Source organism: Penicillium verhagenii, assembly GCF_028828195.1.
Source record: "Penicillium verhagenii strain IBT 33310 chromosome Unknown utg000002l_segment0_segment0, whole genome shotgun sequence".
NCBI classification, from domain to species: domain Eukaryota; kingdom Fungi; phylum Ascomycota; class Eurotiomycetes; order Eurotiales; family Aspergillaceae; genus Penicillium; species Penicillium verhagenii.
The window spans coordinates 922,997-937,354 of NW_026643166.1; the positions used below are offsets into that span (position 1 = coordinate 922,997).

The 14,358-nt window shown below is 48.1% G+C and overlaps 6 protein-coding genes across 6 annotated transcripts; 2 read left to right on the top strand and 4 right to left on the bottom strand.

Moving 5' to 3' along the window:
• Window positions 1-4,602: 4,602 nt before the first annotated feature.
• Window positions 4,603-5,605, bottom strand: N7466_000345 (uncharacterized protein; the record flags this gene model as incomplete). The annotated part of the gene is made up of 2 exons (XM_057159743.1): window positions 4,603-5,175; window positions 5,243-5,605. 2 exons carry the CDS (start codon window positions 5,603-5,605, stop codon window positions 4,603-4,605), a joined length of 936 nt encoding a protein of 311 aa, XP_057025991.1.
• Window positions 5,606-6,498: 893 nt separating this feature from the next.
• N7466_000346 (uncharacterized protein) lies at window positions 6,499-7,060 on the top strand (the record flags this gene model as incomplete). Its single annotated transcript, XM_057159744.1, has 4 exons — window positions 6,499-6,536; window positions 6,612-6,669; window positions 6,811-6,903; window positions 6,986-7,060. The coding sequence occupies 4 exons, from the start codon at window positions 6,499-6,501 to the stop codon at window positions 7,058-7,060; spliced, it is 264 nt and encodes an 87-aa protein (XP_057025992.1).
• Window positions 7,061-7,544: 484 nt separating this feature from the next.
• Window positions 7,545-9,334, bottom strand: N7466_000347 (Elongator subunit ELP3; the record flags this gene model as incomplete). Its single annotated transcript, XM_057159745.1, has 2 exons — window positions 7,545-8,968; window positions 9,028-9,334. 2 exons carry the CDS (start codon window positions 9,332-9,334, stop codon window positions 7,545-7,547), a joined length of 1,731 nt encoding a protein of 576 aa, XP_057025993.1.
• Window positions 9,335-9,631: 297 nt separating this feature from the next.
• N7466_000348 (succinate--CoA ligase (GDP-forming) subunit alpha) lies at window positions 9,632-10,985 on the top strand (the record flags this gene model as incomplete). Its single annotated transcript, XM_057159746.1, has 7 exons — window positions 9,632-9,792; window positions 9,856-9,884; window positions 9,944-10,070; window positions 10,127-10,189; window positions 10,262-10,287; window positions 10,345-10,427; window positions 10,485-10,985. The coding sequence occupies 7 exons, from the start codon at window positions 9,632-9,634 to the stop codon at window positions 10,983-10,985; spliced, it is 990 nt and encodes a 329-aa protein (XP_057025994.1).
• Window positions 10,986-11,352: 367 nt separating this feature from the next.
• N7466_000349 (uncharacterized protein) lies at window positions 11,353-12,036 on the bottom strand (the record flags this gene model as incomplete). The annotated part of the gene is made up of 1 exon (XM_057159747.1): window positions 11,353-12,036. One exon carries the CDS (start codon window positions 12,034-12,036, stop codon window positions 11,353-11,355), a length of 684 nt encoding a protein of 227 aa, XP_057025995.1.
• A 254-nt stretch (window positions 12,037-12,290) lies between these two features.
• N7466_000350 (uncharacterized protein) lies at window positions 12,291-13,619 on the bottom strand (the record flags this gene model as incomplete). Its single annotated transcript, XM_057159748.1, has 1 exon — window positions 12,291-13,619. The coding sequence occupies one exon, from the start codon at window positions 13,617-13,619 to the stop codon at window positions 12,291-12,293; it is 1,329 nt and encodes a 442-aa protein (XP_057025996.1).
• Window positions 13,620-14,358: the final 739 nt, after the last annotated feature.

The following is a 14,358-nucleotide window of genomic DNA, read 5'->3' on the forward strand; positions in this document are numbered from 1 at the left end:
AGCACAAGCTTCCAATGAACAATCTAAGAGTGCATAGGTGAAATAGTATATGGAATATAGACAGGAGAAAGAATGGATGAAGGACCAAAGCGAATGTTCAGCCAGATTGAGCTGTGTCAGGGCATGAAGATCAGGGCAAGAATGGACCCTTATGTAGGCCGAGTCTGTTCTTCTCTGGGCCCCTATAGTGTCAGGAAAAGGCAAAATGAAATCCAAAATATTCAAATATTCCACAGGTCCATGCGTCTGGAAACAAGACCATGTGCTCCACTGTGGGTATTGGGGCCCAGGAAGACTTGTGGTTGCCCTTGGCAGGTTGGTGGCGTCTCAAGAAGACGAAAAGGGCAAGACGGGTGCTGCTCCATGGGATGGATCATGATCAGCGAGTGGATATAGAGAAGTCGAGGCGGTTGTACAGTCTATGTCAACTCCCGGACCAATATTGAATGACTAGTTTCTGGAATGCATACCATCCACTCTAAGCCCCGATCGCTGGCGTGGCTTTCCAAGGTTATTCCCAGGTCCGAAAACACAAATGGCCCTATTTACGGGAAGATTAAAGATGAACTGAAACAACTCAATTAAAAAAAAAAGACCCTTAAAGATGGGGAGCTCTCTCTCATGAGATTCCGAGTCCTTCAAGGGTCTATACACACACGCGTCCTGTATGATCTGCGTGGCAATTGACAGCACGCAATCAACTAATCAAAATAAAATACTGCATAGATGGTTTCGAAATTGATTTTTCCTTTTTCTCTCTTTTTACAAAAGGGACATAAACTGAAAAAAACGATTAATGATTAATCACGATTGACTTCGCAAGGTCCCTCGGGTCCGCACCTGAAGGATGCATGATAAGGTACTCTGTACAACCCAAAAAAGTAGCCAAAAAAAAAAGTCCGATAAACAAGAAAAAAAGACTCAAATCTTGGCAAGTCGGCAACATCTCTTGCACATGATAACCGTCGGTTGTTTCCAATGTTACAATTTTGGTGACGATGCAAAAGAAGAGGAAATCCCGCCCAAAATGACTACATCATCAATCTCTTGGCTCTTTTGGCCCTGAGATTCAAGGGCAAGTATTTGAAGCCAATGGGTACACGTAATTCCTGGCCTGGGTCATTTATAAGAGATCATCGCAGTTTGTCGATTTGCCCTTGCTGGTAAAGATGCAGCCAATCGGAATTCCGGAAAGGGGAATCGCCTCAAGATTCAAGATCCAAGATTTCAAGCCTATGACACAATCAGAGATAAGCCAAGGCTAAAGTCCACGTCAAAGAATTTCATACCCCAGAACTAACTTGGGAGAAAAGCTGCAATTGATCCGGCAAGCCCAAACATCAAGGGTCAAGAATGCGCCTTCCTCTCACAAGGTTCACGCTAGGCGGATATATGATCGACAATCGAACGGCCTTGTAAGGCCCCAGTGCACAATGGTACCAATCCTGAGCCGTCGATCAGACCCCACTTGCCATCACCATAGTCCCCCTTGGCGCTGACGACAGGGGGATTTCTTTTTCTTTTTTTTCTTTTCTTTTTTCTTATTTTCTTTTTTCTTTTTTTCCCTTTTTTTATTTCTAATTTTGATGATTTGTGATTTGTGACCAAGCGGCTGCATTATCCGTACTGTACTCCGTAGTTCTCCGCTCTTACTTCATTGCTGAGCCATGGGTCGACTCTATCAGATTTTAAGGTATTTCACACATTCCAGTCTCAATGGCCCGAATCTTGGGGCAAACTCATGCGACCACGGTTCTCCGTCTAAAGATTCCGTGACGCAAAATCCAACATTGAAAGCGGAGTTCAATGTTGGGTAGAGCCAAGAATTGGCACATGCATATTTCTCCTTGGTACTTACGCCACGGCAGTTGCGACCATCTGGTCAATGGGGTCGGGAATTTTTTAGGAATCGTTAGAATCGTTAGAATCGTTTTGGCGTTTTTTTGGCACTTTGGGCTGAATCAAAGGTGACATGACCAAGGCTTGATGCAACTTCTCTTTACATCAATTGGACTTTGTAGCTACAGTACTAGGGAAGAGAAACGAAGAGGGGTTTTTCTTTTGGGTAAATAAATTAGAATAAAATGAGATAAATCAAAACTAAACATGATTTCATTTTCGGCCAACATTTGAAAGTGCATGTGGCAAGGATCCAAACAACATACATACAACCCTGGTACATTGAACATTTGCAACACACCATCGGAGCTCTATCAGTTCCGAACCGCGGCCTCCGAGAGAAATCCCGACTCGGCTAGCCGAACTGCAATGCACTGTGAACTCCGCGATTCCGTACCTTTCAATCCCTCTTTTTTTTTTCTTACTCGGTTGGGCTGGATGCATCTTGGGTTGCAACATGATCTAGTTCGGAGTATAATAGATTATAGATTTTCAAGATTCTTGTTGTATGGAGTAGTTCTAGTGTAGATCATGTCAGTTACCTTCACTCCACCACAGCGAAAATGGTCTAGGTCCTGTTCGAAGTGTCTCCACCATGCTCTGGTCTTTCAACCTCATCCTCTGATAGATAGTCTTTTATGCACGTTGTTGCCCAAACTTTCCAAACTCCTCTCAAGTGCTTGGCATAAGCTCAATGGTCTGGATGGTCTTAGACTCTAAATGCTCCAAATAGACTTTCCATGAGTTTCTTCACAATTATTATACTCCGTACCTAATCTCGCCTCGGGGACCTTTCCTTTCTCACTTTTATCGTTTCCTAGTTAATGGAGTCCTGGCATACCTTCCCATGTAGGTGTACAGCCTACTGCAGTACTGACTACAGTACATAGTCCAGTTTATTAGTGGAGATGATAATTGTCAGTATATTCAACGTCAAACTCCGTGCAGTATGAAACAATAGTTTGTCGCCGGTCCACTATCTACTCAACACAGCCCCAGGCTCTACTTTTCTTCTCTTCCCCATCTTCCCCTGATATCCCAACATTGGAATGACGCAATTGGCTCCAAATTTTTATGACCAGTAACATTGGAGCCTGATCGACATCAAAATAAGTGTTGCCTAGAAACCGCGAAGAAGCAATCACCGACACCAAGTGGTTTCAACTGCGACGCATGGACCAGCAGTTGCGTAGATCGTGGAGGTCCCCCTGGAACCTGGGTGGGTACCTGAGAACCTTCAACCCCTTATGAGGAGTATGAAAAGGGCACTAGAGGAAAGTATCAATTCAATTTAACATTATTAAAGCATTTTCAAAATGGTCCCCTGGAATGTTCGTACACGCAATCACCCCATACTTCACATGGCCCAGATGTCCCCGGTTCTCTCCTCCATCTTCCATTTTCCCAAATCCACGTCTCCCCAGCATTTTTGGACTGCCTTTGGTTATTTATCTCGGGCTCCAAAAAAAGTCCGCCAAGACAACTGTGCAGAGATATCATGCTAGTATGATTTTGGGCTTTCTTGGCCAAAAGGTTCTTATCAGCTTCTTTTTTTTGTTTTTTGTTTTTGTTTTTCGACGCGCTCTTGGCAGGGTTGGCAGAGATCAGGATAATTGTAAACGGTTCTGCCCGAACGTGGTGGGTCTATCTACATGATTTTCATCCCGACCCGCAACCGCCAAACCCACGTAAATTACTACTAGTTTCTCCGTACTCCGTGCTCGACCCTGAAGCCCATGGGACTCCCCTGATCATCCTCTACCGTGGAACTCCCCAGTCGATCTCGGCCATATGTTTCATATACCTGAAAGCACATTGGTGGCAAGAAAGTCTGACGAGCTTTACCGAGCTTTTTTTTGGAAGATCTGGCGGCCCCTCCCATCTAGCCGTGGCTGCCGTGCCAAGCAACATGGTCTCGAGCTTGCATCTATCTCCGTGCAGCCAAGCGGCAAAAGGCGGAGTTGAGATAAAATGCACATGTACACTCTTGGCATCTTTGTCTTGTTTCGTACCTGTCCCCTTGGCCATTCATTGTTACACGAGGGGGCCTTTCGATTTCCCGCTCTTGGCATGCACCGAGCATCTGATACACAAAAGGTGTATGGAATATAAGCGCTGCATGGGTCCTGGGTAATTGCTCGGCCGTCTTGGCCTGCGTGTGGCCTTGGCTTGAGGAACGTTCACCCGGTCATTCATGCTGGTTGAGATGCAAGTATACCTACTAGTAGCCCTGGAGGTAGATACAATTGCATCATCAGGAATGTAAGACGTATGCATGCTTCCCGTAAAAGAGGAGGCGCATGACGGCGATAAATACCGAGATTAATAGATTGCACACGCGATCAGGCGGCCTTGATTGGTGCTATTCGATGACATACTTTGGCATGAAGCCCAATGCTACTCATGTCATATGCACTACCACCCTGGGAAGGAGGGGAATCCTGGAACAATGGTAAGAAATCTACGCAAAGGCCTGGAGGTCGGAGGCAGACGGGAGCGCCCGCACGTTGGGGAACCGAGAAACGTGGTGGATAGATTGTCAATGTCAGGTTTGTCCAGCAAGATTACATGTGAAGGGTTCAAGTTGTGTCTCGGAAGGACCCAAATGGGGGGTATCAATTTGCAGACAATGCAAAGGGGGTCCTCTATATACTTCGAATCATCAATGGACACAGGCTCCTAGTATCAGTGAGCTTCCCGTTCTCAATCCCGTCCCCTGCCTCCTCCCCTTCCTCGTCCTCGTCCACCTCTTCCACCTCGCCCACCTCTGCCTCCTCTGCCACCTCTGCTTCCTCTCTCGTTGCGTCCTCTCATTTTGCTCATATGATCCAAATCGTCCTTGCTCAGGTTCAAAGTACCTCCCGAAAATCTTCCAATGGAAGACCCTCCAATGCCCCGTTCTCTGTGACTGGAATTCGACTTGGTGACCTTGGAAGGCTTTTCGAGGATAATGCCATTCTCCATTGCCTCTGCTCTTCGCTTCGCATCCTTTGACGCAGCCTTAGCTTTCATACCCCTCCTGTGCGCAGATGGCATTTTCTGATCGTAAAGAGACGTCTTCGAACCAAGCGACTGCATGCGTAGATCCAGCGCCTTCAAACGATTCTTGCCGGTAGGTGCAAGATCCGATGCATCCTCCAGGAGGTGAGATTCCCGAAGAAGCCGTTGTAATGCGAGGTCATGCTTGAAATTGTCCTTGTCGTCCTGCTCCTCTTCCTTTGTAATTGGCTGCGCTGTTTTCTTCGGCGTATCGGCAGACGACGGTGGTCTCGAATTCTACAATACCCGGTTAGCGATATCCAAGGTACCCGCAGCCTTTGGCGATTCTCAACTAAGCACGTACCATAAATGCTTTGCGAAGTTTCTTATCCATCAAGTCATCCGTCCTTTGGGCATCCTTGTGTTCGACAATCTCCACCTCGACACTCTCGTCATCGCTATCCTCCTCTTCGCCGGAAATTCCGTCCCAGTCTGAGCCTTCGGCATCTAATAATTCTTCATCGTCGTCATCGTCAATCTCGTCTTCGTCGGAATCGGCATCCGCCTTGGAAGGCTCCAGAGGCTCGAATTGCGCCTCGAAATATTTGCGGAAAATGTCTTGCGCGTTGTCTGTCGGTGGGGGGCTTGTTTCCTCGGATTTAGTAGATTTAGTAGATCGCGATACCACAGCGGTATCTCGCTTGCGTTTCCCGGTCATATTGGGCATATTTAATGGTTTTATGAGTTCAATGGAAAGTTGCTAATCTCTTAAGTTTTTTTTTTTTGGAACGGACCAAGCTCCAGATCACGTGCGATACGATATCGATAAGCCCCTCGTAGTTGTCCCAAGTCCTCACTTGAAAGGTATCTTAAATTTCGAACTGACCAAATTATAGTTCTAAGGTTGTGCTTTGTTATTTATTTGATTTTTGCATTGTTGAAAGTGTACTAAAGGGATTTTTGAAAATGCGTATCAGGTCCACGGTACAGACCTGTATTGCACAGTACATACATAATTGAACAATGTATATACTCACATTCAGCGTGTACAATTCGAACACGAAGAAACTGACCTTCGATAATACTTGAAGTTGACCCTCAACCAATAATTATAGGAAAACATTGGAAGGAAACCAACACTGGAGAAATAAGTGAGCATGTGAATAGTATAGGTATCATTCCAGTTCTGGCAGAGGCTCTGACGATGCTCTCAATTCAAAATCCAGTCTTATATTAGCAGCCCAATTGTGCCTTCGATGGTCGAAAATGCCCTATTGTTGACCGCTCAAGGGTTATATGAGCTGGAGTGGAGCTTAGTATTGATAGAAAATAGAATTTAAGATTGATTTGGGGGCTTAGTTTAAATTCGATCTTGATCTCAGATGAAAGTAACGAATGAAAAGTTGTTGTACATGAACTTTTTATAGAAGGCCGTGTCCGAAAGCGGCTTAGGGGCTCAAGTAGCTCCGCCCGCCAACCTCCGTGATCTTCAACTCTTCCATCCCTCATCCAACCCTTTGATATCCCCACTGCACGCCAAACTCACCAGCTGCCTACTTCTTAGACGCATCTGAGCGCCGCCTTACCTCACCTTTCCGACATCCCACAATCAAACCAAAGATGAAGCCCGTTGTGTCGGCGTTAAACGCCTGGTCCTGGTAAGCTCCTCCGTCATCAAGATCGGTCCAAGCCTCGGCCTCCGTCTAGATTCTAACAATGTCTCGACTTCCCAGTGTTGTGATCTCTGTCTTTGCTATCGTCATTCTTTCCGTCTTGGGAACTCTATATGGCGTACGTCCAACCTGCCAACTCCTCTGCACCACCAACACCTCTGTGTCAATGTTGCGCACCCACCCCCCGTCGTCGCATCGCACCAAATACACACTTAAATTGACTGGAACAAATCCACTGACCTGATAATTTTGGCTATAGACCAACAACCACGCTTACACTGGATCTGAGGGAGAGCCTGAAGATGGCCCTGCAGTCGCTGCCTCCATTTACGTCGCTGTGCTAGTCTACGCCGTATGTCGCCTCTTTTCTCCCCTCCGCCCGGAGCATATATATACCCAAGCGGCGTTTTGTTCTAATATCTTGCGGTTTATAGGGATTCTTTGTTTTCTGCGGCTTCCAGGCCTACCTTCATATGCGCGTAAGCCGCGGCGGCGCCATATCACTTTAAACAACAAAATACCCTCCCCCAATATTTCTTGTTCGGTGTCTCTGATTGGTTTGCATTGGGGTTACATATTTCGGTCTTTCTTGGGAATACATGGTCACCTTTGAGGGGCGGGAGAGATCTGAAACGGATCAGCGGGCTACGTTTTGTCTGGGCCAACAACCACCGGTTGGCCCGACGGAGTCCCGCACTACCTGTGCTGGAAGCGAATTACAATCGGTCTTTTTCAAGGAATCTATTTGCTGGGCTGGTCTCCTGGACTCCTTTGATATAGTAAACGGATGGCTTTCTGGTTGCGAGGCGTGTTTGTACATAGATCATTCGGAATTACTACCTGTTTCTTGACTCCATTGACTGTCGCTTCATTGAGCGACCATAGACATTTCAATCATTGCTCATAACTATTGACAAGAACCACTTTTGGAGTATAACCCCCGACGCCAGTAATATGCAAACACGAACCCCGCCCACGAATCAGGGAACAAATTTACTCCTCATCCTCCCAAGGATCCAACATCTTGGACATATAAGGACCGTCTAGAGTGTAACCAAGGCGGGCGTAGTAGCTACGGACACCAACACCGGAGATAACACTGATCTTGCGACTGCCATGCTCCTCGCGGGCAATACGCTCCGCCTCCTCCATAAGCAGTGTACCAAAGCCGCGGTGCTGGAACTTGCGAGCATCACGTCCATGAAGAGGCACCGCGGATCCGTAAACGTGAAGCTCCCGAACAATACTAGTTTGCTGGCCGGTGAACTCTGGGCGGAATGTGTGGGTATCGCTGCACTTGCGCAGACGAAGGAGACCGATGAGGATATCCTGCTTCGGATCCTCGTAGGCCAAGAAAGTTTCCCAGCCGCCGTTGGCGGCGTAATCACGACGAATCAACTCGATCTGCGAGGGGCGAATCTTGTTCTTAACTTCATTGATACCGACTTCACGAGTCCGGACATCACGGCAGGTTGTTCCGAAGTCCTTCATTCGCGCCAGCGCCAGTTCGCGCAGGTTACCATTCTCGACACCGGAAGTGACGAGCGGCATTGGGATATCACGTTGAACTCGGTAGATACGAGTCCATGGGGGTACCAATGCCATGATGCGAGCCACCAGGTCAATCAGGGCGTTGGGAGTGTAGTTCTTATACCGACCCGTTCGCCACAGCTCATACAGACCAGTGCCTCGGATGACGAGTGTGGGATAGATCTTAAGGCCATCGGTACGGAAGTCAGGGTTCTCAAAGTATTCCTGGAACTGGAACAGATCGCGTTCCATGCCCACATTCGGCAAGTCAGGCATCATGTGGCTGACAACTTTGAAACCGGCATCCTTGGAAAGCTTGAAGGTCTCCGCGACGGCCGCAACAGTATGACCACGGTTGGTATCGCGCGCAACATCCTCATACAGACTCTGGACGCCAATCTCCAGACGCGTACATCCGTATTGAAGCATGCTGCTCAAGTGAGTATCAAGACAGTAGTCGGGTCGAGTCTCGATTGTGATACCCACACACTTGACATTGCTCATTTCGCCCGCCTGCACGGCTTCATCCACATTGTCGGTTTGGTATCCACTCAGCGCATTGTGTAGTTGAGAAATAAACGAATCCCGGTAATCGACGGGCAGAGACATGAATGTTCCACCCATAATGATATATTCAACCTTATCCACACTGTGTCCCATAGACTTGATCTGGTCAACTCGTCCTCGGGCCTGTTCAAAGGGGTCGTATCGCGCACGAATCGCGCGCATGGAGGTCGGCTCGTATCCGGTATAAGATTGTGTGGAGTATTCAAAATCGGAGTCAGGACCGCCGGGACAGTAGACGCAGATGTTACCGGTATAAGCGATATGGGGGCATCGGTGGGGTTTGCACATCACGGCAACGACAGCGATACCAGATGAGGTACCTGCAGAGGAAGAGTCAGCTCAAAATCCACCATATTTCCCAGGAAATTTTTTAACATACGGATCGGCTTTGCAATCAGCTTCGGCAAAATGTATTTCTTGTAGTGTTCTGGAACGGCCGCAATAATGGCCGTAAGTGGCGGCTGAGTGGCTAGGGAATGCTTCTTCGATACTTGACCCCGCAACTTGTTCAGATTGATATCTCTCTTCGGTTTCGAAGAGTCTCTCTGAGACTCATAATCCAGAATGAGCGCATTTGCAATGTCGGAGCATGCTCGCATGAATCGCTCGTTCTCTGGGACTAGCTTTGCGTTCTTCTTTGAGGTGTTCTTCGACGCCGGTGGCATCGTCACCGTCATGGTGGCCATGATCAGAGAGATTTACCGCACAGCAGCTTTAGAATAAACTGATATTAAAGACTGTGAGGAGCAGGTGGTTGGTAGTGGTTGGTGGTGGGGGGGTTGACGATTAGATAGAAAAAAAGTTGGTGGCCGAGGCAGCGCTCCGAAACAGTCTATTCGGGTCCGCTTAAGTAAAGGTTTGTCCCGAACGAAAACTCCCGGGCGCGCATCCCGATTCCTTGCACTAACTCACCTCCCGAGTCAACTACTTTTTTCCCCCTTTACCCTCTCCTCTCTTCCCCTCTCCTCCATCACATTGCAGTCATGCAGGCCTTCCGCCGTAACACCCTCTCGGCTGCTCGCAAGATCGCTGGCCAGCAGCGCCAGGGCTATGCCAGCAGCTCCTATGCCAGCACCGTGAACAACCTGAAGATCAACAAGGACACCCGAGTTATCTACCAGGGTTTCACCGGAAAGCAGGGAACGTGAGTGTTGAATCTCTTGAATTGCTCTGATTCTGCGATGCTGACGTGTGCTTTTTTGAATAGTTTCCACGCCGAGCAGGCCATCGCCTACGGTATTTCACCCTCTCGCGTCGCGATCGCAAAAAAAAGGACACACACTCACTCCGCATAGGCACCAATGTCGTCGGTGGTACCAACCCCAGAAAGGCCGGCTCTCTCCACCTTGATCTCCCTGTCTTCGCCAATGTCTCCGACGCCGTGAAGCAGACTGGTGCTACCGCCACTGCTATCTTCGTCCCGTATGAACCCGTCACTTCGTCAAAAGACCGACAGAACATGAACTGACAACTTCTAGCCCTCCCCTCGCCGCCGCCGGTATTGAGGAGGCCATCGCTGCTGAGATCCCCCTCGCTGTCTGGTAAGTTGCTGGAAAATTTTAGGGAGCTCCTGAAACTTTTTTTTTTCTTTACTGACAGCTCACTCCTGATAGCATTACTGAGGGTATTCCCCAGCACGGTACGAGCTCTTCCATTGTCTACCCATTCGACATACACTGACCAATTACCCTTTCAGACATGGTCCGCATTACCGATATCCTGAAGACCCAGAACAAGACCCGTCTCGTCGGCCCGAACTGTCCCGGTATCATCGCTCCCGTAAGTGTGGTCTTCCGCCCCTTCCGACGTCATATTTGATATTCATATCTTCTTTAGGGTCAATGCAAGATCGGTATCATGCCCGGCTTCATCCACAAGCGCGGTCGTGTTGGTATCGTCTCCCGTTCCGGTACCCTGACCTACGAGGCCGTCAACCAGACTACCCAGGCCGGCCTTGGTCAGTCTCTCGTTGTCGGTATCGGTGGTGACCCCTTCTCCGGCACCAACTTCATCGACTGCTTGAAGGTCTTCCTTGAGGACCCCGAGACCGACGGTATCATCATGATTGGTGAGATCGGTGGTTCCGCCGAGGAAGACGCTGCCGAGTTCTTCAAGGCCAACAACATCCACAACAAGCCCGCTGTTTCCTTCATCGCCGGTATCTCCGCTCCCCCCGGTCGCCGTATGGGTCACGCTGGTGCCATCGTCAGCGGTGGTAAGGGTGGTGCCGACTCCAAGATCGCCGCTCTCCAGGATGCTGGTGTCATCGTCGAGCGCAGCCCTGCCTCCCTTGGAAAGGCTCTGCTTGCTGAGTTCGTCAAGCGCGACCTTATCTAAATTGGCTAGTGCCCGTGACGTGTAATGCTTTTCGGTGTCCTGGTTGAGAAGGCTGGGAATCTGAGGTATATCCATCATATATGATGGCATTTGGCGGTTGATACCATGCCGCGACTGTATTCTTTTCTCCTTTGTGTGTTAGAGACCCCTGAAGAGTAATTAGTTTCTTGTACTTTCTACTTATGACCGTGCATTTGTAGTTGGTAATTCACTGCATTTCCCATTTGGACCAATCTAGAAGGATTTCCAAGCACAGCCAATTCGGAACGTGGCTATAAGCTGATTTATATGAAACTGACATGTACTATTGTCGTCCAGAGGTAGAGTCTTCTAATAAATAGGTAAAGCATTTCCAGTGCTTCCAAGCTTAACCTTCTCTCAAGCCCTTGACCACGTCCTCTGTTGTCATAACGTCACAGAACTCCCCATCGAGACTGGCAACAGAGACCTGGTGGATGGTTTCCGCATCAAATCCACCCTTGCCAAATGTCGCAGTTGCATCTGATACCAGAATGATCCGGCCCTTCTTAATCGACGCATCCTTGGCATGCGTTCCATCAGCCTTAATCTCCACTTCACTCTCGATTTCATTCACAACACCCAAGTTCGCCGCCATACGCACAGTGGTCGAGACGCAGTGATCAGTGGTCAACCCCGCAACAACAATCTGGGAAAATTTCCCCTCGCGCAAATGTGCCTCGAGTTTGGTTCCAATGAAAGATGAATTGACGGATTTCCAAAAGACAGGCTCCGATCCGTCTGAGGCCGGAATAGCAAACTCTAGCGGCCGGATTCCGTTTCCTTCATGAGAAGGATGCAGCAGACTACCAGGCGTCACGGAAGAATGGAAGATATGAATCACTTCTATAAGATCGGGCGACAGAGATCGTTTATTTCGGAATGCGGATAAGAGAGCTTGGAGATTGGCTTCATAGAGAGGATTGGAGCGGCCGGTTCCCCAGTGAGAGATTGTTTCTGGAGCGCAGAAGGCTGCTTGATTATCGATGAGAATGAGAGCCGTGCGACGGCCTGTGTCCAGTGAGCCTGGCATTATGATGAGGATCTTTTTGTTTTGTTTTTAAACCTGATGCAAATGAAGAGAATATTGGATGGGGCTTTCTAGAAGTTTTATACAAATTGTGCGGCAAATGGATGAGTCACGCAATGGATTCACCAGTCAACTTGAAACTGACAACACTGGACATCTGGAGTCTTGACCGCACCTGCAAATTAGGTAGGAGTGTTATTTTTCTATACGGGCAAGTCCCATTATGATCATCAAATATTCCAGGTTATCACCATCCGCTATTCGTCGCTCACATTTGAAGTCACTGTTTGGCCATAATTGTCCGGGGCAGCAAGATTGCAAGGAATCCCAGAGTCAGCCACATTGACGATATTTGTGCACTGATAGACCTCATGCTGAATATCTGTATCATAAAGGGGCAACCCCAACGTGATATTCACGGATTGAAGGTTGATGTCCTCAAATTTGATGCCTGGGCAAGGGTGCACATCAGAGCAATAGATCGATGCCGCAACATTGTACCGAGACGTCCCTTTGATATTGGACCAAGTAACGTCTTCAATAGCCATCTTGGATGTATTGCAAGTCTGCCCGTTTTCAGAGTAAATGCATTGCGAGATTTGAATGGGCAAAGCAACGTTGGTCAACTCAAAATTGCGGTAAGTGATGTTCTTGATGAGACCACTGCCACCACCTCCGGCATCGCCGTTGGAGCTGCCATCATCAGAGACACCCTGCCACGTCTTGATGAAGGCCCCCTCCATGCAATTCAAGCATCGGACATCTTCAAAGGTGACATTCTGGACATAATCAGGCATTGTAGGGTATTGCCCAACAGAACCAATTGTCATTCCATAGTTCCCATGACAAGTGACGTTCCTGACTAGCAAATTCGTAGTGTTTCCCTTCGCCGCAATACAATCATCTTGATTGGTGATGTCGGCATTTTCAACAAGCAGAGTGTCGCTATTCCAAGAGTCATAGCCATCGGTGTTGACGGTGCCCCATTCATCATTACTCGTAGCATTTACATAGAGATTCGTGATGGACACATTTTTGCTGTATGAGACGAATGTTGCCCAAAATTGGGGTTGGACGATACGTAGTCCGTCCACGAGTAGATTCAGAGAGTTGATGAATGTAATGCTGATTGGTCGACCCGGCTGATTACTTTGGTTGCGGTTCTCTGTATACCACGCCTGGCCATTTCCATTGTACCAGCCACCCTCGCCACGAAAAGTGACGTTGGTTCCTCCGAAGAGCCATGCCGTGGATTGATTTTGGAAGACAACGGGATAAGAGTGATTGAGCCAGTATGAAATGTCGTCAGAAAAAAGTAGCTCCCCCTGTAACGACACATCGCAATTCATCAAGTTTGTTGTATTCAGGACAGAGTTGATGTTGAACGTATAGTTGGAGAAAACAACCTGGCCATTGGACCCGCAGGTCTTGAAGGCTTCGTGGATGGAAGGCGCATCATCAACGGGTAGTCCATTGTGCTTGAGGGACTCTGGATACAGACGACAGGTGCTTCCTTCATGAATGACATATCCAGCTCCCAAAGAGACCAGCGTGGTGATGGAGATAAAGAGAGATCGGAATCGCATGATGTGGTACAAGTTATACTTGTTTCCTAAATGCTGCCCAGGTGAGATTTCCAGTTCAAATTTTGTCCAGAGAAATTGGGGAGACAGGTTAAAATATCAGAACTTTCGAGTGCTGACTGATGAAACCCTCGCAATACACTTAACGCACAGCATTGAAGAGGTTACATTGCCCCAGATTCATGCCCGCTTTTCGTTCCCTGTGCAATGTATACCGACCAATAAGGACCAATATTCACTTCGTCAACAAGGTCTAAGCGCAGGAAGAAGTAAGATGAGGGGGAGTGACGATCTCTTGTTTTCCGGTTCGGTCTTTGTTGAACGGAATATTCCGAAACCAGTCAAGCTCAAGCGCTCATCCATGGCGTCGGCCTTTGTGTAGATGTCGGTGTTTGGTTTGTAACTTCTCATGATCACACTTTTAATTTCTAGCAACCAATTGGGATCCTATGCTCTGGAGTTGCATCAAATCCCCAAGTCCTGCAACGCCCCCCGCTTTTCAAAGAACCGGAAGGAAGGTTGAACCTGGTCAAAAGTGAAAATCTCGAAAGGATAACAGCCTTGGACCTGGAGGTAATGTATGGAGATGCGGTTGATGGAGAACCGCCTAGTCCCGAAAGGGTATTTACCTAGGGCGCTTACTTCCTTTGCCAAGTGGCAATAGTGCTCATTGGATCTTCAGGGATGGGAGAGCACCCATTGTATGTAGTCACGGTAGTTGCAAGAATGATAAATTACAGTC